The sequence below is a fragment of the Seriola dumerili genome, unplaced genomic scaffold, assembly GCF_002260705.1.
Source record: "Seriola dumerili isolate Sdu_G_001 unplaced genomic scaffold, Sdu_1.0 BDQW01000853.1, whole genome shotgun sequence".
In the NCBI taxonomy this organism is placed as follows: domain Eukaryota; kingdom Metazoa; phylum Chordata; class Actinopteri; order Carangiformes; family Carangidae; genus Seriola; species Seriola dumerili.
In genome coordinates this window covers 1,151,855-1,176,692 of record NW_019175108.1, presented here as the reverse complement: position 1 = coordinate 1,176,692, position 24,838 = coordinate 1,151,855, and the positions used below count along the sequence as shown (strand labels likewise).

General features: G+C 39.2%; 1 protein-coding gene across 1 annotated transcript; it reads left to right on the top strand.

Annotated features, from left to right (window-relative positions):
- The first annotated feature begins 423 nt into the window (after nucleotides 1–423).
- Nucleotides 424–21,771, top strand: ttll11 (tubulin tyrosine ligase like 11). The gene is made up of 10 exons (XM_022766465.1): nucleotides 424–1,588; nucleotides 5,077–5,176; nucleotides 5,675–5,808; nucleotides 9,151–9,441; nucleotides 9,572–9,856; nucleotides 10,772–10,867; nucleotides 10,961–11,073; nucleotides 16,930–17,172; nucleotides 18,309–18,415; nucleotides 20,176–21,771. Exons 1-10 carry the CDS (start codon nucleotides 1,040–1,042, stop codon nucleotides 20,487–20,489), a joined length of 2,232 nt encoding a protein of 743 aa, XP_022622186.1. The 5' UTR covers nucleotides 424–1,039; the 3' UTR covers nucleotides 20,490–21,771.
- The last annotated feature ends 3,067 nt before the right edge of the window (nucleotides 21,772–24,838 follow it).

The following is a 24,838-nucleotide window of genomic DNA, read 5'->3' as shown; positions in this document are numbered from 1 at the left end:
AGGATGGCAGAGATTATGCCAGAATCAATTAGAAAGAGGGGAGCTTGCAGGGCAGTGCCTGTTCCTCAGTCACATGTAAACATGTATCTTGACATACAAAAGAAGTGAAAGAAGGATAACATTGAAACAAGTCATCCCCGTATTGCCTTCAAGTGCTGTCGGGAATAAATACCACTTGTGACCAGGTACCACTTGAAAGGGTAAATATTGCTGATTTGCGGGATTTCAGTGTTTAACATTCGCTTTTCAAATAAAGATATGAACACATACAAAACACATTTGCGCAGAAAAATCAAACACTGACTTATATTTACGTCAGATAAACACCACCAGAGCCTTGGTTCTATTTATAGTCAATGGGCGATAAGTCATGAAGCCAGTAGCAGGAAGTACGAGGAGCTCAAAAGGCAGCAGCTGGTTGATGGGCTGGTCTCCCCCCTGTTGCTGCCTGCCTAACAAACACAGAGCTGATGACCGTGGGCATCCTCGCAACGATGGTCACTGCTAGAAAGACACGTAACGGTACCTGTGAGGTAAAGTCTGTCATGAGTTAAAGGGTAGTTTTGCCGGCGGCTCAGAACCGTATGTTAGCTAAATGAAGTCTGACAAGCTAACGTCAGGTTTAGCTCTTTTCAAGCAGCTAGCTTCAGTCTTGGCTAAAAGTGCTGCCTGCCACTAGCAGCTAGGTTAAGTCAGCACAATCTTGTGAGAGCCGCTAGCCTTCTGAAGTTGCTCATTACATCTATTGTATCCAGCTGGCTAACGGCGTTAGCTAGCGTTACTTCTTTAGCCTGAGGTGTCAACCGGTTTGTAGCTAGGTTACGCTGCAGACTGTGGGCATAGCTCCGCTGTCTGCTTACCTACTCTATTTAGGGAATGACAAACTGAAGCAAATGGCTTTTACTCTTAAATTAGCTATTTAAGCTAGCAATGCGTACTACACTATTTCAGAATAACGTTAGCCCGCCGGCATCGGATTATTGTACTCTGTGGTACAACTGTGCCCTGCCCAGCAGTGTCACTCGTAGTATTTCGCATAATGAGTGATCATTATGTAAAAGTCAAGGTTCAACTCGAGCAAATGAAATCATGCGGCGAGGATGCAGAGAAACAGGGTGTGGATACTGAGGAGCAGCTGCCAGTGTCTTCTTCCCCTGCTTCTGTCTCACCAGACCCTTCCAGCATCACCGTAGCTAGGGGAGATGCATCCAACACCTCCATCACTTGTAAACACAGAGGTAAAAGTCGCAGTAAGCAGGGAAAAGATGACAAGAACTCTTGTGGCAAACACATCTCAGATCTGTCATTGCATGGGTCTGTAGTTTCTGCTCATGTTGGGAAAAACTTGAATGGACTTGGGCATGAGAAGACACTTCACATTAAAGGAACTGGAAAGATACTGCAGGGCAAGTCAGAGCCTAATGGGAACTATTTGACCATCCATGCATCCAAAAACATTCAAGACACACGCCGTGAGGACGGATTCAAACTTGCAAGGAAGAGAAGACCAGTGACAGTGGATACATCGAAAGCCAAAACCTCGTTGGAGGCACTGAAGTTAAGCATCAAGCAGCTAAAGTGGAAAGAGGTGTGTTACATGAGTTTTTTGTTTTTTCATTTTCTTTAGCTGTTTGTCTTGGAGAAATAACAATGATAATAATATGCCACATATGACATGACTATAAGCTTCACACAAGTAGGCTATAGGCTAGTGTAGACAGCTAAATGTTAAGACGGTTATTGCCTGTAACTGCCTTCTGAAAAACATTCTCATATCATTTGTCCTCTTCATGTTGAGAACGGCCTGGAAGAACTAGAGAAAAGGCCCTCAGTGCACAATTCCAACAGTTTTCCAGGATAGGACTTATCATTAAATGACATATACATACATTACTGATATAAAATGGACAGGAGATTTGACGGTGATAAAGAGAATGTGGCTCTCCAAAGACATAATATGCTGATGAATCTGCCCAGCCATTAAAATAGTATGGACAATTGTAATTGAGCATTAATTTATTTATAACCTGTTTTGGACACAATATGTTGTAGGCAGAAAATGCACTTTAATTTTATAAGGCGGCTTCTTGTCATATCTATTTTTGTTAACCTAATCACATTATTACATTTCTGTGAGGGGCAGAAGTTTGTTTTTGCCCTAAAGTCAAGCTGATTATAAACACGCTGAGGCTGAAACTAGAAAAAATGTTAGTCATGTGTCTCATTTGATATGGATTTAACACATAACACTGAAATGAAAGGAATTTTATTTGAAGTTTCCTGCATTTGTTTTGCAAATTAAGTTGTGAATGGAGTCAGTTAACCCAAGTTCTGCCTTTTATGTTTTCCATGAATACATATTTGGAGTATAATGATTTGTTGCCCTTTCCCATTGGGTATTTATTTCCAGTGTCTCTACCAAAGTGTTTGTTGAATAAGTCATGGAAATAAAACTTTGCTCATTAATACTTAGATGACATGATGACCTTTAACCCAACCATAAGCTGATAATGTCAGTTTGCATGCCTCTAATGGATGAAATTACACAGGATGGCTGGGGATGAAAGTTATTTCAAATGAAAAGCGGCAACTTTAAAAGATTTATGAAGGGCCTAATTGATCCAGTTCTTTTTGCTTCAAGCCATAAATACCATCTGGTCAGTTTGAATGTGATGCAATTAATACCTTCTATCAGCCATTATTGCCATGGTGTCCATTATGCATGGGAAGTAAAGACAGGCAATACGATGAGACAGGTGAGGTAAAGACTCAACTTATCACTGGTGACCATGCAGTGACACTTAAACCCTTCCAGGTCTGGTATCAGAAACGTAGACAGAAGGACTATACATTACCACGCTTTGTCCACATGATCCACCCCCAACAAAGTCAAGGGCGCTATAGATCCTGTGTCATTTTGAAAGTACCTGTCAACATCTTTGAAGGGGCTGAAACTCCAGTAGCCGTGCTCTATTTGTTTTACCAGTTATGAAAGGAACATTGAAGAGTTGTACCACACCTACCAGTTGATTAACTGTACAACATGGGGTGTTGGATACAGTTTATGAGGACATTTTAGTGACTGATGATTTGAACATTTGGCTTTAAGGCCAATTTACATCCAAATGACTACGCCTGTACATCTGCAGTGTTCTCAGAAGAGACAGCTGTCAACTGACTTTCAGCATATGGCACACTCAAACAGTAGGAAATGATTAGCCTTAAGCTCCTCTAATCCAATAGACTTCTAGTCCTCTTTGAGGCAGAGAGAGAATGGCATGCCCGAGGGTCTGAGTGACAACTTGAGAAAATGGGACTAATAACTGCGTTTAATCATGGGCTTGGTATTTTGATTAGAATCCAACATTTTGAATAAAAGCACATTGATTTTAAAAAGGCATGTCACTTAGATGCCTCCTTGTAGCACGTTTGGAAAACATTAAGATGAATACCTGAAATTATAAGTTCTGTTAACTGGATGAGCGAACTTAACATATCCTTCATGGCTGCTTTTTGCTAGTGTATTAGTTCAGCAAGTATTTTCATTCACGAGGTGGCTTGGAAAATGAACCACACATGACTAAGTCCACAACAATGGCTTAAACATTGACCTAACTTTCCATACACACACAAGATGGCTATTTTCGAGCCTGATCCCTTACAAACTTCTCAAATTAATTTAACCTCCTTCCCTAATGCGATTAAACGGTCATACGATGGCATCTCCCTGGCAGTAATTATAGCAGGTCTTGGCTGTCGAGAAGGGTTTCCCTCTTTTCACAAGCTCTCATGCTAACTCATTAATGAGATGTAATTCTGTCACAGGTTTATCTTGTAGCTGGACAGTTGGGTGGGTCATATCAAGATAGAGTTTAACAATGGTAGGTGACGATATACTGCTGACCTTCCAAAACAACTTGATATAGAGTTACGATATTACAAAGTTAAAGATAGACTCCATGACATAATGTGTCCCAGCTCAGTGTTGATCTTTTGAAACTCTGATGTGAGCTGCGTCAAGTTTTAAGATTTGAACCATGCGCTGGGTGGAATTCAGGGAATGGTTTTTAAACTATTCAGATCTCTTCCAGCAGTTATAAAGATGAAGACTGCCCACGAAGACTACAAAAATGATAGAGAAAGACAAAAAAAAAACAAAAACAAATACTGAGCAGTAAATTGTCACTTACTAAATGTTACTTTCCTGTTTGGAACAGTAGTCTTCTTTACAGTTCACATAGATGACTTAAGGTGTAATCACAATATACTAGCAGAGTATTTGTGAAGCATCCACATACTGAAGATATCTCCTGTTATACTGAGACCAGTAGAGACCAAAAGTATGACCCAGATTCATGCAGTATGTAAACAGAGTATCAACTCCATTTGTTTAAAAGATGCACAGAAAACATCCAGTAACGCATTGTGTGTTAATGGAGAGAAGTGAGTTACAGCAGCGAGTTGGATAAATGTAACAGTGGAAGCTGTCTTAATAGTTGTTCATGTACTAGCCAGTATCCAAACACTGCTAGAGCTCTTTTTGTTTTGTTTAAATAAAAACATTTTTATGTTAGAATAATTGTGTCTTCTTTAATATGAGTCTGGAAAGTAAATCAAAATTGAAAGGCTGAATATTCAAAAGAGAAAATTTGAAAATTGACACAGTATGAGTGCAATATCCTGTCCTTTTAATTTTATGATAACAACACCTTTGATGCATAATATGTGGTTTGGAGTGTGGGCGGGAGTAGAGGTGTAGTGGACAAAAGCTGTGACTTGTGCCAGTAGGTTTTCCTAACGCTCTAAATCCTTTTATAGTATCACTTCCTCTCCTCTTTCCCAGCTCATCACAACAGAACACGCACTACCTACCATCTTTAGGCAAGATTATCCTGCACTCTGGGATCACCAGAAGCACTTTACCAGTGTCCTGAGTCATATTAACAGATTAAGCCTTCTTTGTCATTTACAGATGCAAAAGCAGTATGAGTTTCAGAATTGGTTATTCTTTATCATTCTGTTGTTGCAGATCATCTTTTATTTCCTGTTTTCACTTTTCTCTGTGTGTGTCTTCAGTTTCCTCTGGGAAGACGAACAGTCTGTGATATCTACTGGCATGGCGTCTCCTTCCATGATAATGAAAATATCGTCTCAGGGCAGGTGAACAAGTTCCCAGGTATTGCAGTGCTTCTGCCCCTCTCCTCTCCTGCAACCCTCTGTTCACATGAAGCACCCCACACTAATGCTTGTCGAACCATAAGTGGAGAGATGCCTTGATTTCAGCTCGCAATACTTCACGTGTACTCAGTATTCTGTAATCACAACAGGAGGGATTTAGTTAAAGCCTTACTGATCCTCATTGCTCCAATGCTAACCTTTTCATGCCATGGCAATAATCATGTATTAGTAACAAATGTACGTCCAAATCTCCATCACTTCCTGGCTTGCACTCATCTCCTCTATGTCATTCTTGCGTCATATTGAGTTATATCTTTTTACAAGGTCGTGTCTATCTGCCTTTTTAAGTATGGAAACTCTTTCTTGATATCGAGAAGTCTTCTGTAGAATCTATCTGCTTACAGTGAAACTAGCTGCATTTGCAGCAGACAGAAAAATAATAATTTCCAAGTGCATTTTCAGTTGTATCTTTGAAATAGTTCTTTTTGCATGGCAGGAATGATTGAAATGCTGAGGAAGATTAACCTGAGTCGGGCAGTGCGGACTATGCAGGAACTGTTCCCAGAAGAGTACAACTTCTATCCCCGTTCCTGGATTCTGCCTGAGGAGTACCAGCAGTTCTCCACACAGGTATAATGCATAACACAAAAATGTTATGATACTGGATGTGATAAGTTTTTCTGGATTAACTGAAGCAAATCATTGCTCTTCTGTATTTTTTGTGCAATATGTAGCAGTCAAAACACGGATACTATATGTTGTCTGAGCAGAACTGAGCAGCCATGGAAGGCAAGAAAACGTTACATTAACCGCACGACACGAGAGTAAGATGACAAAAGATTAAAGATAAGTATATACGTGTGCAAAATAAAATAGGATTTTCGTTTTATGAAATCCTTATTTAATCGAGTAAGTGCCTATTATTGAATAAAAGGCTGAAAACAAAACAGAAGTCATGCAACATAAAACAAATAACACAAGGCAAAAATAAGCTGCAAATAAAGACAATTAAGTTTAACATAGAATTTACAATAGTGTTGAATTTCGTAAGAGATGTCACATTCCTCAATTTAAATAAACTTTTTTCGCAGCAGACATTTTTACTTGACACAGCAGCATAAACACAGGTGTTACTAATAACTTTAACAAAGCCTGCATTCCATTTAAGTGCCCCAGTAGACCGTGCCACTGAGTCAGCATACATAACAGCATGGCCTCGGACCTGGAACACCTAAATGAAATGCAGCCATCGTTAATTTCATCAGTTACACCTATGCTCCAACTGCTATTACAAGTCTAAATATGTGCTGTGAAAAATGTGTTCCTTTGGTAGATCATTCTCAGTGGCTAGAGGTGAAAACATGACTGCTTTCTTCTCTATTTGAGAAACAGAAAAACTTTATTGTCCCTCACAGAGTGATGGACATTTGTCTTTGTCATGGCTCACAGAGCTACACATATGTGTTTCCACATAGAATTAAGAACAGTTTGGCTGTCAACTGCAAATATGTGTTAGGGTATTAATTCCTTCAGACCTTGTTTGGGTGTACAGATCTGAGCTGAGAAAGTTTAGATTTTTTTTCCTGTCCTTACATATAACAGTTATGTCTTGTGAACTGAGATAAGGATGAGCCCCCAGAATGGCTTTATGAATAAATATATACTGGTGACTCAGACTCAGTCGGTGGCAGAGCAGCAGTTTGTTATCCAGATGGAGGCTGTGCGCTGTGTGAGAGGCAAAATAAGAAAGATATTCTGTCACTTCTAACTTTCTCTCTAAGTGGTCAATTTACAAGTAAATATAGCTGAAAACACAGCACCGCCTTTGTCTTGAAATTATGTGTTTGGTGATTTTGTCAGATGACGTCACGATTATAAACATATAAGCCGCCGGTTTTCAGTTCACTATTTTCATACTTGTTCTGTTGTCTGACAACATAAACAGAAAACCATGTAAGTGAGAACAGCTTTATTATGAATTCAGCTCTATTAAAATACTGTATATGTGAGCACAGAGAGGAGGAGAGAAGTTAACAGATAAAGGGCTAAAACTGGCTGACACTAGGCAGAATGCAAATATGACAAGATGGCGTCATGAATATGCTAATAGCTTATTACATCATCTAGCAACATTTGGCGACTTTTCCAGCAGGCTTCAGCTTTTTTCTTTTGAAAAAACAAAGTTCTGACTTTGTCATGCTGTCATCTTGCTTCCTCTCAAGTTTTCAAATTATTCATAATTTAGCAATACCAACACACATGCTCTGGAGTAAATTGTGGTCTTTACAATTCCTTTGCTGTGGACACTCACCATGCTACATTGCAACAGTGGCATTCTTAATAGTATGACCTGTTTAATTCTTGTTTCATGTGCTGGCTTCATTGCTCACTTTCCTTGAGGGGAAAAGCCAGACTGTAATGCCTTTATGCACACTACCCTTTATAGTAATCTGGCACTCCTTAACACATGGTTGAATCTAGTAGAATTGGGTGGGACATAAGAGGGAGGAAGAGTAGTGAAGAGAATGAGCTTCCTCCAGCTGCCTTTTCCTGGGTGACCACAGTGAACAAGGATGTTACAGTTACCATGTGTGCCATTCAGCACATGTCATAAATGATCTGACAAGGGAAGCATCTATTCAGATTTTTGGGTTATGTTCATCAACTTGGATGGAAAATTGTTCAGACAAGGAAAGAACCATTTAAAATAATGTGTTTTTTTAATCTCTGTTATTTTGGCCGGTAGTTAAAAAATTCTGACATTAAATTAAGATCACATGTACAGCAATTAGATGTGTAGTCAGATCTAATTGCAGAAACTCGATGTGTTTTTATTTTTCTCCACCACAACCGACAGTTTAACTGATTTTGGCAGGTGGCAGTTAAATTTTCTGTCACGAATAATTATACCAGTGAGCAGGTTTTCATTTTTCGCTAAATGATCTTAATTGGTGATGTAATTGCATTGGCAATAGCAATGGTTGTGGTTTGAGGAAATGTTATATTGCAGCTATATATAATGTCCAGCAGGGGGCACCAGAATATCACTATTTGACTTCCAGTTAAGTTTTCAGCAGACAAAACAGTTTCTCATTAAACAGAGGTTTTCCTGTGTTATGTTTTGTATGACATAAGGCTAATAATTAGGCACTCAACCCAACATGACTATTACATAAAAAGTCTCATTAAAAACGGAATAATAGGCTTGATTTTGACTTTGCATGTTTGCATGACGCTGGTTCTGTCTGTGTAGTAACACTTGTCTCTAAGTAGTAATCAAAAGGTGGATGTTTTTAGCTTGTAAGTAGAGATACATCCTTAATTAATACATGCAGTGTATAATCAGACTTGTGTAAAGTGAAGATTAGGTAAAGCTTTGATCTGGTTTATATGGATGCAGTACAGCTAGAAGTTAAATCTGGGTATTTATTTTACCATATTGCACAGTAAGGGACTCATCGAAGATTCAGCTCTGGAATCAGGGTAGTCACAATTTTTGGTGTCATTCTCCTCACTTGCCACTTTGTTTCTGCTGTAAACAAAATTACAAAAAAACAAAACAAAACTGAGAGTGCTCGCTATATATGAAAGCAAACCAGAAATGAAGAAAAAACTTATCCAGCATCCTAGATGGACATTTGTTTTTTGACTTTGTTATAGCCACATATCTTGCTTCATGAACTTATTCATTTGTAAGTTCAGAAGACGAATGGTGTGTTTTTATTTCAATGTAAATCACATCTGTTCTGTAACACTGGTTGTTACATCTTTAAATTTGACAAAGTGAAATTTAGTTTTATGACAAATCGTTAAGGGTTGGCTTCATGTCTGGTTTGACACCTTTCCAAACATCACATCAACAACCCATATTATAAACCTCTGCAAACATCTGTATTACACATCTTTAAGCTACCTTCACTCAGGGATATGGTTATTGAGGTTTTTGTTAACCGTATCCTATCTCACTCCTAGATTCGCATGGTGAAGGAGAATGATGCCACGGTGAATCCCACCTTCATTGTCAAGCCAGATGGGGGCTCTCAGGGGGACGGCATCTACCTCATCCGTGACCCCAGTGACCTAAAGCTCATGACGGGTTCACAGGCCAAACAGGCTGTAGTCCAGGAGTACATCCAGAAGCCGTTACTCATCGACAAGCTCAAGTTTGATATCCGCCTATATGTACTGATAAAGTCTCTGGAGCCATTGGAGATCTACATTGCCAAGGAAGGCCTGACACGTTTTTGCACCGAACCCTACCAGGTATCCAAGATGATGCTATTGATGTTGGCAGGTCTACTTTTAAGCTATTAATTTGCTTTGATGCTATAAAAAAATGCACCTCTATTTTTATAGCATACACAAAATTAAGGTCACTCTTATTCTGATGTAGGAGCCAAGCCAGAAGAATCTGAGCCATGTCTTCATGCACCTGACAAACTACTCCCTCAACGTCCACAGCGGCAACTTTGTCCACTCAGACAGCCAGAGCACAGGAAGTAAACGCACTCTCTCCAGCGTGCTCTACAGGCTCGCAGCTAAAGGTGTAGACATCAAGAAGGTGTGGTCAGACATCATCGCTCTTGTCATCAAGACGGTCATTGCTGTGGTGCCTGAACTTAAAGTTTATTATCAGGCTGATATACCGCCAGGCAAACCAGGACCCACATGCTTCCAGGTGGGTCGTGGCTAACACTGTGTTAGGATCAGAATGTGTACAGTAGGGGTGTAGAAGGTTACAAATGCAGTATTTGGACATGGACATATATTAATGCGCTCTGAATACACTCACCTCCCACTCAGTCGTACCCATTTAGGATGTATGTCCATAAATATCTTTACAAATCCTTATAACTCCAGATCCTGTCTTATAATATTAGACTTAATAATATTGACTATAGTCTAAAAACACACACAAGTGTCCTAAGATTTAAGTTCTATATTCTGACATTTGTTGGGTTCCATCCTAAATCCCTTTTTACTATTTTTTTACCGTTTGCTGTTCAGTGCAGTAACAAGACTGTCAATGTCAATTTCTATTTTTTTTTCTCTTTTTTCTTTCCATACACTCTTCAAACTCTTTATTTTTATCAAGACCTCCTCCTACTGCATGTTCAACCCAATGAGCTATTACGACCTGTGTTTTCTCAATAACCTTCCTCCAGTTTTTAAAGAAAGTTAAACAAAAGTCATGCAAAATGGCCCAGTGCACTTCTGACTTGAATTTTCCACTAACTTCCTATTCTTTTATATTTACCTTATTGATTTCCACCAGCATATTTTAACAGCTTGTATTTGGATTTGCTTACTTTTAAAGGTGGGGTACAAATACAAATGAGGTAAATGGTAAATGCACGGCCTTTTATATAGCGCTATACAATCTATGTCTCATTTACCCATTCACATACGTTTACACATTAACACACTGATGGCCTCCTAAGGCACAACACCATGGTTCATGGTTAAAATATGTTGGCAGCTAAAATAGTAGCTTTGTGTTACACCCATAGTATACAATTTAGATTATTCTTTTATATATATATTCTAATATTTATATAAAGTATGTAATTAAAAAAAATGTGTTTTGTCTCAGATATTAGGTTTTGACATCCTGCTGATGAAGAACCTGAAGCCAGTTTTACTAGAGGTCAACTCCAACCCCAGTATGAGGATAGAACACGAAAAGGAGGTAAAAGTGAATGTCAACATCAGTGTTATCATAGTTATATTGTTGATGTCATCAGTACTATTTTCAGTGCTATAATAAATGTTTGTGTCCCAGGTATCACCAGGAGTTTTTGAATATGTTCCCAGTCCTGTGGATGAAGAGGTCAAAGTGGGTGTTATTAGGGACACTCTGCGCCTAATGGACCCTGGCCACAAGAAACCTTCAATGTAAATACACTGGCTTCCACAAACATACATTACACAGTAAACACAAAGTATAAGTTCTTATATCCTCCACTCTTTGTCTGCTGGACTTAAGAGTCCACTTTTAAAGACATGATACCTTCCTCTGCCCATCCCTCCTCAGAGCCCAGCTCTGCACCACTCAACAGCTCTCCATAAGCCTGTTAAATGGAAAAATTAAATTCAGCTGAGCCGTGGTGGAAATTCACACATTACTGTACAAGTCTGGTGGCTCAATCTCTCTGGCTGACTGGCCCTGTGTGGTGCCTGGCAATAAATCTCCTCTACCATTAGGGTTTGTGTTTTTTTTTCCTTTCAATCTGTTTTTCTTCTATGACAAGAGGATTTACTGTTTCTGTTCTACCATCATCTCCATTTCTTGCCTATTTCTCTCTTTCTCTCTCGCTTTTTCTCTCCTTCCGTCACTTCTTTCTCGCCGCCTCCTCAGATTAACTTCTATATCAGATATTTGATCTGCTTTGTTCTGCAAGCGAGAGGGATATCTTCTCGGGGATAATACCCACTTAACTATTATATTCATCACCAATAACATATTGATATAATCCGCCTATAATATGCATTGCTGTATTTTCGTCTAGCTCGAATCAGCAGAACCACATCGTGTACTTGTCCATGAATCACACTACAGTGTAACAGTATACACATTCAACTAATTCCTACATAGATACTTTTAGAGACACAAAATCCTTTAATCTAATGTCCCTCATTCTGGGGGTTGCTCAAAACCTTTATATATGTGTCGGAACAACCAGTTTTAGAGCTAACATGATGAATTGATTAGTTGGTCAACAGTTAATTAGGCTATTAAAACATAAAACTATGGTCATAATCAATTAACGATAAATTAGTAATTTTTCAAGCAAAAATGTCATATGTCTTATGTAACAGTAAATTTATTATATTTGGGTTTAAGACTGCTTTTGAAGATTTCAACCTGAGCTTTGGGAGATTTGTGATGGACATTTTTCAGTAATTCCTGACCTTTTTATAGACCAAACAATTAGTTATTACAATCAGTTATTTAAGAAAATAATTGGCAGATGAGTCCATAATGAAAATTATTGTTAGTTGTAGCCCCACACGGTGGAGATTATGGACTATTATATTTTTGACCAGTGTGTTGTCAATTCATGGAAGTAACAGTTGTTGTATTGTCAGTCTGTAGCTTTCAGTTGGCCAGATATTAGTCCTAACATTACACATGAGAAGTTTCCCTGGTGCTGTGAATTATTTGGCTCATTTCATTGTGAGCACATACCTCCATTTATTTCACTGCTGTACTGTAGATGCACACTGACAGTTTATCTCCAGGTTTTAAGCCTCCCCAAGCCAATTAAATAGTGGAAGAATATCTTCATAAAATATCTCAGCGTGAGTGTATCTATAATCTGCAGTGATGTGGTGAGAAGAGGCTTAAACCCAGACCGAGGCAAGTTGCATCACAGAAGAAACAAGTTCAGTGATCTTTAATATGATATAATTCAGTGCCTCTATAAAAATGGAGCTCGGCTTATAGTGACACCAACAAGGACGAGGTTTATGATGTGAAGGAAGTTATAGTGCCTAACAGTAAAGTTTGAAATTTTCATGTATCTATTATGTTTGTAGGAAGATACCATGCCACTGAAGTGGGTGGAAAAGCTTGGAATAAATCATAATCATTATGGAGATGGGAAAAATCCAGAGTAGAGACTATAGTAGTAACAACAAATGGTGCTCAATGACAATAATGAGATGAAATAACAAGCAACAGAAGTCAGGTAAATGGGGTGCAGGTGCAGGGAATATGGTTAGAGATCTGAATCTCTGAGAGAAGCTGATGATTAGACAGTCAGTACCCAGCTATTAAATAATAATGTAACTGACTAGCAGTCAGTCTCTCATAGTCATGGTAGGACCCAGACTAAAGGGGAAATCTACATCAGTACTGCACCTGCACCTCCTAGTGTATATATCACAAATAATAACTGAGGTTGAAAAACCTAAAGCTCAAACATCTCAATAAGTTGGATATATATATATATATATATATATATATATATGATAATCAGACTCTGTTAGCTTAAAAATTTGAACACCCTCAAGCACAAAGATTTAGTATTCATGTCTGGTTGTGATTGCAGGGAAGCGTACTGTCAGCTATGCAGATAGTGACTGAGTCTTGTTGTTGAAGGGGGGGAGATATGCTAATTATGTCCCAACTAGCTAGGGCTAATGTTTATTAAATTAGCCATAAGATTGGATATGCTCCAAAAAATGTAATCATTACTGCAGCCAGCAACACAGGCGCTAAATAGGAACTCATTAATCATTCACTCCCACAGTTTGTTCTGTGTGTTTGCATGGGCACAAAGGCACCTGCAACGTACATACATGTTTGTTTGATGGAAAACAAATTGTTTTCCCCACACTGAACGCTACTTTAAATTTTTATCCTTTTTTTTTTTTTTTTTTTTTTTTTTTTTTTTTTTTTTTTTTTTAAATCAAGCCGTTTGTGTGGAAAGATGTGGCACTAAAATCAAAAGAAAATCTCCAGGATCCAATATCCACAGGTGATGCAAGCGTGTCTGAACGATGAATTGCTGATCATGGAGAGAAACGTGGTAGATTAAGGGAAATAAGCAAAGGAGATGTGAATTGAGTAACCCATTCTGGAACCAGACAGTGTTTTGATTGGCATCTTAATTTTTTCGATGACTCACTGTCAAGACTAAATGCAAGATTACTACATGATTTAAGCTGCCATTCACATGCATAGACTTATATTTTTTTCTACAAACTTCCAGAATCATACATACAAGAGGGTTGGTAATTTATTTAATGCACAGATGGTCTACTAGTAAGTAAACATACCTGTGCTGTGGTCACTGACAGCTGTTCAGTAGTGGGATGGATGAGATTCAGTCATTCAGAACGCAGAGTTTAGACTGAATTCAGCCCCAATATGAATTTCACTTGACAAAATGAAGTGAGAGAGAGATGAGAACTGACCAGGCACACAATACAAAGGTACAGCTGAGTTAAAAAAAAAAGTGTTTCTATTTAAAGGAGATGGAGTGAAGGCTTATATAAGAAAGATAAGTCAATATAAAACGGCAGAACAAAGGGGTGTAAAGTGGCATTTTTGGAGAAAAAGAGGGGAAGAGATAAATGAGGACTTGTGAGAAGGAGGATGTGATGGTATCAGTGACTCTTAGACATGTACTTCTCGTACCCAGCTCATTAATCCTGTATACGATTTCTCTGAGGGTGATTTATGAGCCATTATGAGAGGTGTGTGTGAATGTGGGTGAGAACAAAAGAGCTGATATTCATAGACGCACATACTTTTTTAGAGTAGGGTACAAATGCATCATGTGCATGAACGGATATAAGGTGGCCTGAGTGCATTCTGAGGTAACTAAGGTGGAATCATGTGTTTTTAAAGTTGAGACATTTCCTGCTCTTTCAGTGAGAACAGCTCTGAATAAAATGCTTGTGAGATTCTTGTGGGTGTGAGGAAAGAAGCAAGTGAGAAAGGGGTGTTTTAAATCTGTAACATGCAAAAAGTTGTTACCTGTGGGACGTTATTTGTACAACTCATGCTCTGAGAAAAGTTTATTTTAGTTAGACTTCTGAAAGTGTACAGACAATTTATTTTCCCTGACACCTGTTTAAGACTTTTGACAGTGTGCAGTAGCTTTGAATATTTACTCACCAGAGGACCAGGAACAGCACTTATGCAGGTTAATGACAGCTGAATTAGGCATAGCTCTCCTCCTTACCTACACTCAACTAACATTCGACACTGGGCCTCTGGATGTTCTTTTTAATAACCTGCCATTCTTCACCTTTTACCCCCTTGCTTTGCTTCCATCATTTTCCTCCCCTCGTCTGCTGGGAATGTTTGTCGACATTCCCTTCACTGCCTGTCTTGGCTGTCAGCTTGAGTCGAAGATGTGTCCGTTTTTAGCCGAGCCTGTCCTGTCTAAATAGATGTGGGTGGTGTCCTTCTGGCTGCCGAGGGATGATTGATTCTATTAAACATTCAACAGTGCTCTCTCAGTGCCATTCACACTGCTTACTAATTCATAGAGAAAGAAAAACTGCCTCAGAAGAGTCAGCAGTACTGTATCCCCTTGGCGTGAAAGTACCTTTGTTTATTTCTCTTTGTTGCTTATGTATCTTCACACACACACACACACACACACACACACACTGACCATAGGCGTTGTCCTTAAAGGCCCTATACACCCACACAGGTGTTTTTCCACTTATTCTGGTTGATGAGACCCTCTGCCCGGGTTTCTATGATGGGAATTATTTGAGGTCACTGGACTCTGTGCACTAATAAGAACGATACAGGTGTAATTTGTTGTGCCATACTATAACAGGTGCAACAAAGCTAACAGGAGAGTTAGTGAGATGTCAGGCGAGCACAGAGTGTACACGCCCACACAGTCCTGAAGGTAGACACTCACAGAGCGCACGGCTCCCATTCCTTTTCTAGCAGAGGTATCAATTCCCTCAGGAGAACCTCAGTAGCCAGTGGCGAGAGATGGGCAGGTGGTGCAGAGGGCAAAGTTCAGATAAAGGAATTGTTACCTGAAACAGGTGCAAAACCGTAGCATGTCATCACACCTGACACCAATCCAGGACTCCACCTAATGATTATTTTTATTGATATTATTGGGGAAAAGTCATTTTGGCCAGTTAGCATTACATGGCCTGAAATTCTGACTGCTATTTTGCCAAAATTGCCACCACAGCCCAGCACAATGCACAACCTTAAAAGGTAAAGTCAAAAGGTACCCTAATCATAAGAACAAACAAAAGAAAACCAAAAACCCACTTTTGTTTACTTTCAATTTTCTCACCAGAGCATATTGTGTGTAGCCTATTGAGCATGTGGCATTTCTGTATGCATTTCCATCTTATATTTGCAAAGCCTCCTGACCATCTTTGTGGCACAGGAGACTGATGGATTAAATCCATGGTTGATGGGCTTCTTTTGGCCCCTTTAAATAACTTAACATAAGTGCTTTTGTAAATTTTTCTGCCTCATTCAGGGCATCAACGTGATGTCTTTAAAAGCACAATTCATCCACCATCAGTCATTGCAATGGAATTGGCAATATGGGTCTTAATGCAAGTGCAGGCTTTCATTGACTAATGCCTAAAACAACTGCAGAGAGCCACTGTGCTTTTCAAGAGGCATCACCTGGGTATGCAGCACTTAATGAGTCACAGTGTCGCTTCCAACAAAATTAACCTTCCTTTCTGGGCTTTGTTTTACTTAATCTTCGTGAGAGGTATCAACTTTCTCTTCATAAAAACAAAAAAAGATCTCTCAGTTTTGATGCTGAGCCTCTATCATGTAGATGTATCTTGCTACTGATGCAGGTAAATGTTGTGGAGGTAAGCACTGACAGTTAAAAGGTTGTATGAAAGCTGTGAGATGTGGGAGTGAAAAGAGAGTTATTCATCCGTCATACAATATTATTCTTCTCTTTTCCCCTGCCATGCCAGGCTGTAAGTGCAGACTCGAGTGAAAAGCTTGGTGCATTTATCTACCTCAGGTCCTTGGCTATCTGTAACTCAGCTGACAAAAGCTCTCTGGGTTGGCCTTATGGGCTTGTGCGTCCCTCCTGTAGGGCCTAAAGGCCATTACTCAGCTCTAGACGGCACAAAAAGCAGTACATGTCGTGACTAGTGACTTACTAGTGGTCTTCAAAGCTTCTGGTGAAATGTTTGGTCAACTTTCTACATAAAAAATGTATTGCATTAAAATATAACGCAGTAACGCAGTGTTTTTCTTTCCCTATTATTCTACAACCAAAGCTCTCAATCAAGGGCCGGTGGGTCTGAACACAGGGAGGAGATTCCCATGGAGGGAGAGACACAAGAGAGGAGCTCGGATGAAGGACCTCTGCCCTCGCTGTGTCTGAAGCAGGTCTACCCCAAGTACACCAAACAGTTCAACCACCTGCGGCTGGTGGAGCGAATTGCAGTTCTGTTCATACGCTTCCTTGGGGTCAAGGGCAACATGCGTCTGGGCCCCACTGCCTTCCGAACCTTTATCAGGTACAGATTTTACTTATTTTACCGGACCCCCCATCCCCATTAGCTTCTGCCATAGCAGCTGCTAATCTTAATTAACCACATAAAACATTAATACAACCGAGAAAGCAAAGTCCAAAAGAAAAAATATATTCAGATATAAACAAAGCAGCTGATTTTAACACAAAGAGTGCACCACACAAGCAGACAAATCACAACAAAAGATTACAGCTACATTAAGCTCACAACCATCCACAAAATTCATGAAGACTAGGACGACATCAGATAGAAAGATTTTTATATTCAGTCATATAGTATAGTCTGCTTTCAGTACTGCATTTGTTTTTAAAGTAAAGTAAAATTTTTTGATTCTCTAGTACTGTTCAATAACTTCTACTTCTAAGTTCTACAGAGGCCTTGTGTATAACTTTTTCATCCACATACCAAATGGGATATGTATGTGTTTGACCAGAGGACTCTAATAGAGCTGAAAAAGATTGAGGTAAACCTAAGAATACAGCTTTCTGGCTTTAACTGGGAGCAAATTTTGTATTTAGTTAATTTAGTAGCTAAATCAAGTGCAATGCATCATTTCTCTTTGTGTGAGATTAATGTTTTTTGTTCATGTTTCCTGACAAAATAAATGTAACAAACTAAACAACAACTCTGCCATAAATTTTAGTTACAGTTTATAATGTTCAGTTTTTGTTTGAACTTGTTGGAAATGTGCGAATTCAATTCTATGATTATTATTGAGATCATAGTTAAAAGTTGCGTTAAACCTGTTTAGAAACCTCTCAGCATAAAGCAGTCTAGTACAACTCCACCACTAACTATGACCTCAGTGTGTAAATAAACATCTCTATGACAGTGTCAAGAAAAACTAAACATTATAGGTATCATAAAAGTAGACATTATGGCTGATGAGTCTACATAGTTGAAGAACTTGTCTCCATACAGCCAATCAAATCTTCGCATAAAGCAGTAATGTCAACGGTGTATCACAGACAGTGTAGACAGTGACACTGAGCCAGACAGCAGCTACACAACACAACAGCCAAAGACTTGGAACAACAACAACCCACATTAGCTTTCCTGCTAATCTTGTGCTGCACCTTAGCTTGCTGAATGAGCCACACAGTTCTCCTGATTGTTTTTAGGACGTGCAAACTGAGCAACAGTAACTTCACCATGGCTTCAGTGGACATCCTCTACATTGACATCACACGTCGTTGGTCAGGAACGATGCCTGATTCTAGAGAAGCAGGTAACACACCCACACCCACACACATATATATACATGCTAAAACAAAACCCTAACATTGAAACTACATGTAGAGGACAGCGAGCCGAGTATCCTTGAGACCAAGAGCAAATAATGTGCTTGAAGATAATTGCTTGTCATTCTTTGTCAGTTTCCGTCTGACATTGTGCTGCCATAATTGAAATGAGCCGAGATCACAATGTGACAGCGAAGAGACTATCAGACATGAATTATTCAGACATTGCACCTTGCGAGGAATGTTTGTGAGGCGGAGCGGATGGATGGAGATCACATGGACAGGATGGAAGGGCCTGTACAGACGAGATTGTGGGCTGCATTTACAATGAGCTCATATGTATTCAGGGAGACAGAAGTCAGTCTGTTTTTTCTGTGGATGTGCATTGGAGGATTTGGTGGGAATTAGGAAGAAGCATGAAACTGTAAAACTGTATTTACAAATTATTACATGTTTTTTTTTGTTTGGGATATGTCACAAAGTCTTTTTTTTTTTTTTTTTTTTTTTTTTTAAAAAGGACATCTGGAGGAATTTATGCAACTGTCCTTGTAATCTGTACAATCTTTTAATAATTCCACTGCAGATGACCTATAAACTTTCACCATGTTAGTCAAGTGTGAATCAGCTTCTCATTAATTTTTTTTTCACTCCATGAATTCCTCAGGTTTTCTGCACATTTGTCTTCTTGTCTAGGTGAGAATAACTGAGGCTGCAGTAGAAAATATTAAAATATTAAAGAAACCTTTGGGTTAAAATTCAGCTCCTGCTCCTGCTCAGCTCACGCTATTATTTTCTTCAGAATTTACTGTTTTCTAATTCATCCTTAAGTCACCCTAAGTCACTCTGACTTTGGCTCCTAAGGCAAAGTCTGACACTGATAAATTTGAAAAGATAAAATGATCACATTGGCATTTTTAACCCGTAAACCCATCAACAGTTCAAATAATGTTTGTTAAGATTAATATAAAGCAATATATTAATATTTGTTATTATACATCAAACAAACGAGTTAGTTGGGAATATCAATATCACTCTCATATCTGTCTGTTAAATGTGAGGCTTAGCTTAGCACAGCCACTGGAAAGAGGGAAACAACTGGCCTCTGAGCTAGCCTGGCTCTGTCCCAAAATAAGAAAATCCGTCTACCAGCACTTCACTCACTAACTAACGTGTGATATTTCATTTATTTAATCTGCACAAAAGACAGATTTATTTCTTCACTGGAAGCAGTACTTTCCTGGAGCCTCTGTCATTAGTTTCCTTTGCAACTTCCCACAAGCAAAATAAATTGTCTAGGACATAACCATTTGTTTTTTTTTTTTTAGACTTTGGTTTGTATGCAGATTAAACAAAGATTGTGTTAATCAGTGAGACAGAACCAGGCTAGCCGTTTCCCCTGTGTCCACTCTCTATGGTAAGCCAAGATAGTTCACGATAGCTTCATATTTAGTGTCAGTCATCAGACATTGTGTCAGTCTTCCCATATAATAGATTGGGAAATATGCTTATTTGCTTTCTGTCAAACTACTCCTTTAAACTGGGATGACTTCAGTTTGGATTGACATAATTCATCAATCGGCAGCAGTATGAAAATCCAGCAAACATTTAGTTTTGTCACTGAGTAATATGTTTGTTAGTTTTTGTGTAATTCCTATTTTTGTTGAGCATAATTTCTTAATTTGGCGTTAATTCTGTTTCTACCTTCCTCACCTTCTTGTCTTCACCTTAACCACTCTTTGTTTTTCAGGGATGGGAGTACAAGCATTTGTGGAAGCCTTTTTCTTCCTGGCAGGTCGCAGGTTCAAATCCCTGGTGCTGAGGGAGCAGGTAGTGTCACTGCTGGAGCTGTGTGAGGCTCAGCTTGAGTCCCAGTCGGGTGTCGAAGACAGACGCTCGGTGAGTTGTAGCAGGGCGCTGCCACGAGCCGTCAAGACTCAGACCCTGGGCCTCACCAACCCACAGCTCGGCTCTCCGGCTCCCCTGCGAAGGGCGGCCAGCCAGGACTACCGACTGCATCAAAGACTCAAGCCTCGCACACTCAGGGCCAACGTGGACAACTGACGAGAGAGGGCATCGACTAGTCATCCAACTCCCAAACACTGCCTTTAGCCTTCTCCACAGGAGCAGGGAAATTAGGTGTCCACCTCTGCTCAGCTGCTCCCACGAGGGTGGGATGACGGGAGCCGAGAGAAGGACTAGCTTGACCCCTGCTGGCTGACTTGCAGGAGGACTGTTCTCAGCCTGATTGCTTTTTCTTCAGAGCAGGAAGATGTCTGCAGGGGTTTTGCAGTGGAAATGGAACAAGGGATAGGAGGAAGTTGGTGCATTTCTTTCTCCCCTCCTGGTGTTATCATATATGAACAGTGTGGTCCAGCCAGGAGGAGGATATGGCTACTTCTAATATTCTTACTGATTCTACAGAGCAGCTATTTGCTTCCCTTCACCTTTGTCTGGCAGCACATTCACTGAAAGATACAGGGAAAACATTAGACGCTCCTCTTCAATAGATTTACACACATCACACGCAAGTAAATAAATAGGTGTAAGGGAGTATCCTTAGTATGTGTATTATATAATTGAATTTGCACAAAAAATCTTTGAACTATTACATTTGCACAGAAATGGATGTGAGGGTGACAGAGCATTTGTGTGGGTATATTGTGTATGTTTGAGTGTGTGTGTGTGTGTATGTACTGTACTGTACCATAGTTATTTGTGTTTAGTTCAGTGGTGAGAGCCTATTTACAACCAGTGGCTCAGCTGTGCGTCCATTAGTGATGAGTTAGTGAATAAGTATTCAAAGGGAAAAGGCCACTTATCCTTTCAGTTCTGCAGCTATTCCAGTCAGGCAGCCTCAGACCTTCACACAACATAGTCTTAAGATGATTTCTTTGTAGCCACACAACTGCCATGGGGAGTTAATTATTTCCAAAGTAATTGCAAAAGCACAAAAATTTCACAATTTAGACAGATGCTATCTGAATGATTAAAAAACAACGCTTTTGTAATAAAACCAGTGTGTGATGTGGCTGTCAGTTAGACACAGCCACTGGTGGATGCCAACCAGAGGTCGCCGTCTTTTCAAATTATTTACACCACAGTCACCCACTGAACATTAATGTTTGAATTGTAAGTAGTTTTCCTCCAGTTTGTTTTTGAGATTGTGAAATGTGATGTGTTACACAGAAGAACACTGAATCTTACCACTGACACACCTGCAGTGTGGGCAGCTGTTTAACTCATACAGTGAACTAAACATGCTATACATGCTGTAGGACTGACATATTTACTGCAGTATGATAACATGAAGTAGAATTATAAGATTATTAACAATTATCAATTATATGGATGAAATGTATTGAATGCAAAAAAATAAATTTAATTTTGCTCTTTAAAACTGAAGATGTTGTTGTTTATGCCACTACTGCTGTGATATTGACCAAACCAAAAAAAGACTTAACTCAGGTTCACGTACATTTTTTTAAACCAATTAAATCTTTCTCCACGGTCTTAGTTTTGATGATACTAATATGTTTGAGCAAATCACACATGCTTATATGTGCATGTTACTGAAAATATACTCAATGTACAGAACATCACTGCTGTCCTACCTCGGAGTGATTTCCCCTATGGGCCCATTAAAGGTCAACATTTGTCATATCATAAGGGGATGATATGTAATATAGTGGCAGCACTGTTGGCAGTTTGTGCTATTTACATTCTTCAACAAGGCTGATAGATGAGTCCGAAATAGCATCATTTTTTATACGTTTTAAGACCTTAGATATGTTTCACAGCACAACCATCTGCCAATGTTTGCTCGACCTTCTGTCGCAGAGGCTGGCAGTGCCAGTTAATGCTGTAGCTCCAGTGTCTTAAGTCATCTTAGTTGATGCCTGGGCAACATCTGTCAGACATCTGTCACCAGCCAAAAATATATACCTTACCTTTTATCTTCAATTGAAATTTTGTACCAGCTCTTACTAGAGAATATTAGTACTAATCCATCATTAAATTAAACTTATTGCACCTGTGAGAAAATACTGACAAGTGGTGGATGAAGTACTCAGATCCTGTCTCTAAAAAAGTAGTAAAACAATATAAAAATTACAACATTATAACACACACACACACACACATATATATATTATATTACGCAATTATTATTGAGTATGCATTAATGTGTAAGTAGTGTTTTAAAGCAAACTATTTAGCTACCTGTAAATGTAACATATGTAAAGAAGAGTCATACAGTCACAAACCTGACTCAGTAATGTCACTTGCACAACCATATCTATCTACAGTTTGCCAACATTAGCTAATGTTAGCCAACAAAAGCTACCAGTCACTTCAGAAAAAAATAAAGCTGTAGTTACAAACAGTGCGTAGTGAACAGACCAAGAGTAACGTAACATTTCGTTTGTAAGACGTTTTGCGTCTTCTTTCAAATGGCCATAATCTTACTTTATTGTTGTAATTGGTAAAGATGAAGCTAAGGTAATTTTAACATCTTTACATACTGCATTGCCAGGCAACTACAGAGTGACCTAAGCCCCAAAAGCCACTGTTGAATGTTTGTCAAGTGGTTTTATTTAATTTGAACAGCTGCAAATTTATTATTGAATTAGAACAACTACAATACAACATCTTTGTGCCCCTGACTCACACATGGACCTTGTGTCAGACTGTAGTTCTAAAATCTCAATTATATTAGTTATATTATGTATTATACAAGTATAATTTACGGTGCAAGTATTTAGTTGCATTCCACTACTGTTAGTCTATTAAGAGAGGTGTAATAATTTCAACCCGTGCTTACCATTTGTCCATGTACATGAACTCACCTACCTTTATACTTTTGCATCTTTTACACAATTCCCTTCCTTTTTTCTTTTTTTAACCACGTAGACTTTCTTAAGCCAAAGTAGGTTTGGGTCAGCTTTTAAGACATAATTTTATTTCTATAAAATTTTTTGTTACACACAGGATATATATCCAAAGCACACAACACTTATTTCTTTGGCCTTTCCATTTGAAGATGTATAGTGCTTTGTACCCTTTTCTATAGGTAGCACCCTGTGTCCGTAAACTTACTTCCATATTTCAGTTAGTTAAGCCTCCTTTTGTTTTTTGTTGTTCACAAGGTTACCATTATTTAAAAAGGAATCACAAACAATAATCTATATTCCCCAAAATTAGGTCAGGATTTATTATATTCAAAAGGGAAATAATGTCTTCTGTATTTCAACCTTTAACTAACCTTTTATGTCCCTTTAAACCTTGTTTTGTTTCTATACATCAACCGTTAATAAACCATTTTAAGTACCTTCATGTTACTATGGTATTTAACCTTAAATTTACTTTTAAACTCACAGCACTCACCCATACACACACACACACAAGCCGGCAACAAAATGAAAGAAAATTTAACCAATTAACCCCAGGTTGCAGGCCTGATCGATGCTCGGGTACATGGTGGCCAAATGATAAAGAAGTAGCTTCACTCTATAAGTACAGCAGATACGCTTGTATATGGAAAGCATTGTGCATTCTATGACTAAAGCATGAAACTTTATCAATTGTTTCTATAAGCCATGGTGTTTATTTTCAGACGTGGAGGCATTTCAGATTTGACCTCTGGGACAGGGCATAGCCCCCTGGAGTGATGAGTGTGGACCAAACTAGCATGCATGTCTGATTAGAATGTTTGCTAATGTGCTAGCTAGTCATATATTCCATAGAACACACAGCAGAGGATGTCAATGTTTTCAACAAGCTATTATACTTTTTATACTATAACTAACCGAGTAAATATAACAGTTCAGTACTCACAATTGCTTCAGGTAAGTCACACAATCCCACTGTTGGATCTCCACGTTGGTGGAGTGAGCAGGCAGGTTGATGGCGAGCTGATGGCAGGCTGATGGCTGACCGTGGCGGGCTGACAGGGGAGTCCTCTCTCCGTCCTACGTCGTCGTTAAAGAAGCTACCAGGCTTCACTTGGCTACCTGGAGCGCTGGCTGTTGACACCGACTGGCTCTAGTGATCCAAACAAACTTCCAGACCCTAGCCGAGTCACTCTCAGTCTGTATGTGCAGTTCAGAATATCCCCCGTGGCAACTAACTTAGCTAGTTAGCTGGAAAGGCTAATAATAACACAATATCAGCTCCCGCGTCTGTGACTGAACTTCTCACAGTACACATACAAATGTTCACTGGTTAGCAGTCTTATGTTCTAATTTATACAGTGCACTAAGTGGCAAACCACACTTTAAACCTGTTTTACAACAGTTCTCAGTCTTTTCTCCCTCACTCAACCCACCAAACACTGAGCGTGGCCATCCAGCTGCTCGCTCTTTTTTTTTTTGATCTACCCCCGCACCTCGTCAGGTGCCGCCCCCCAGCCAATC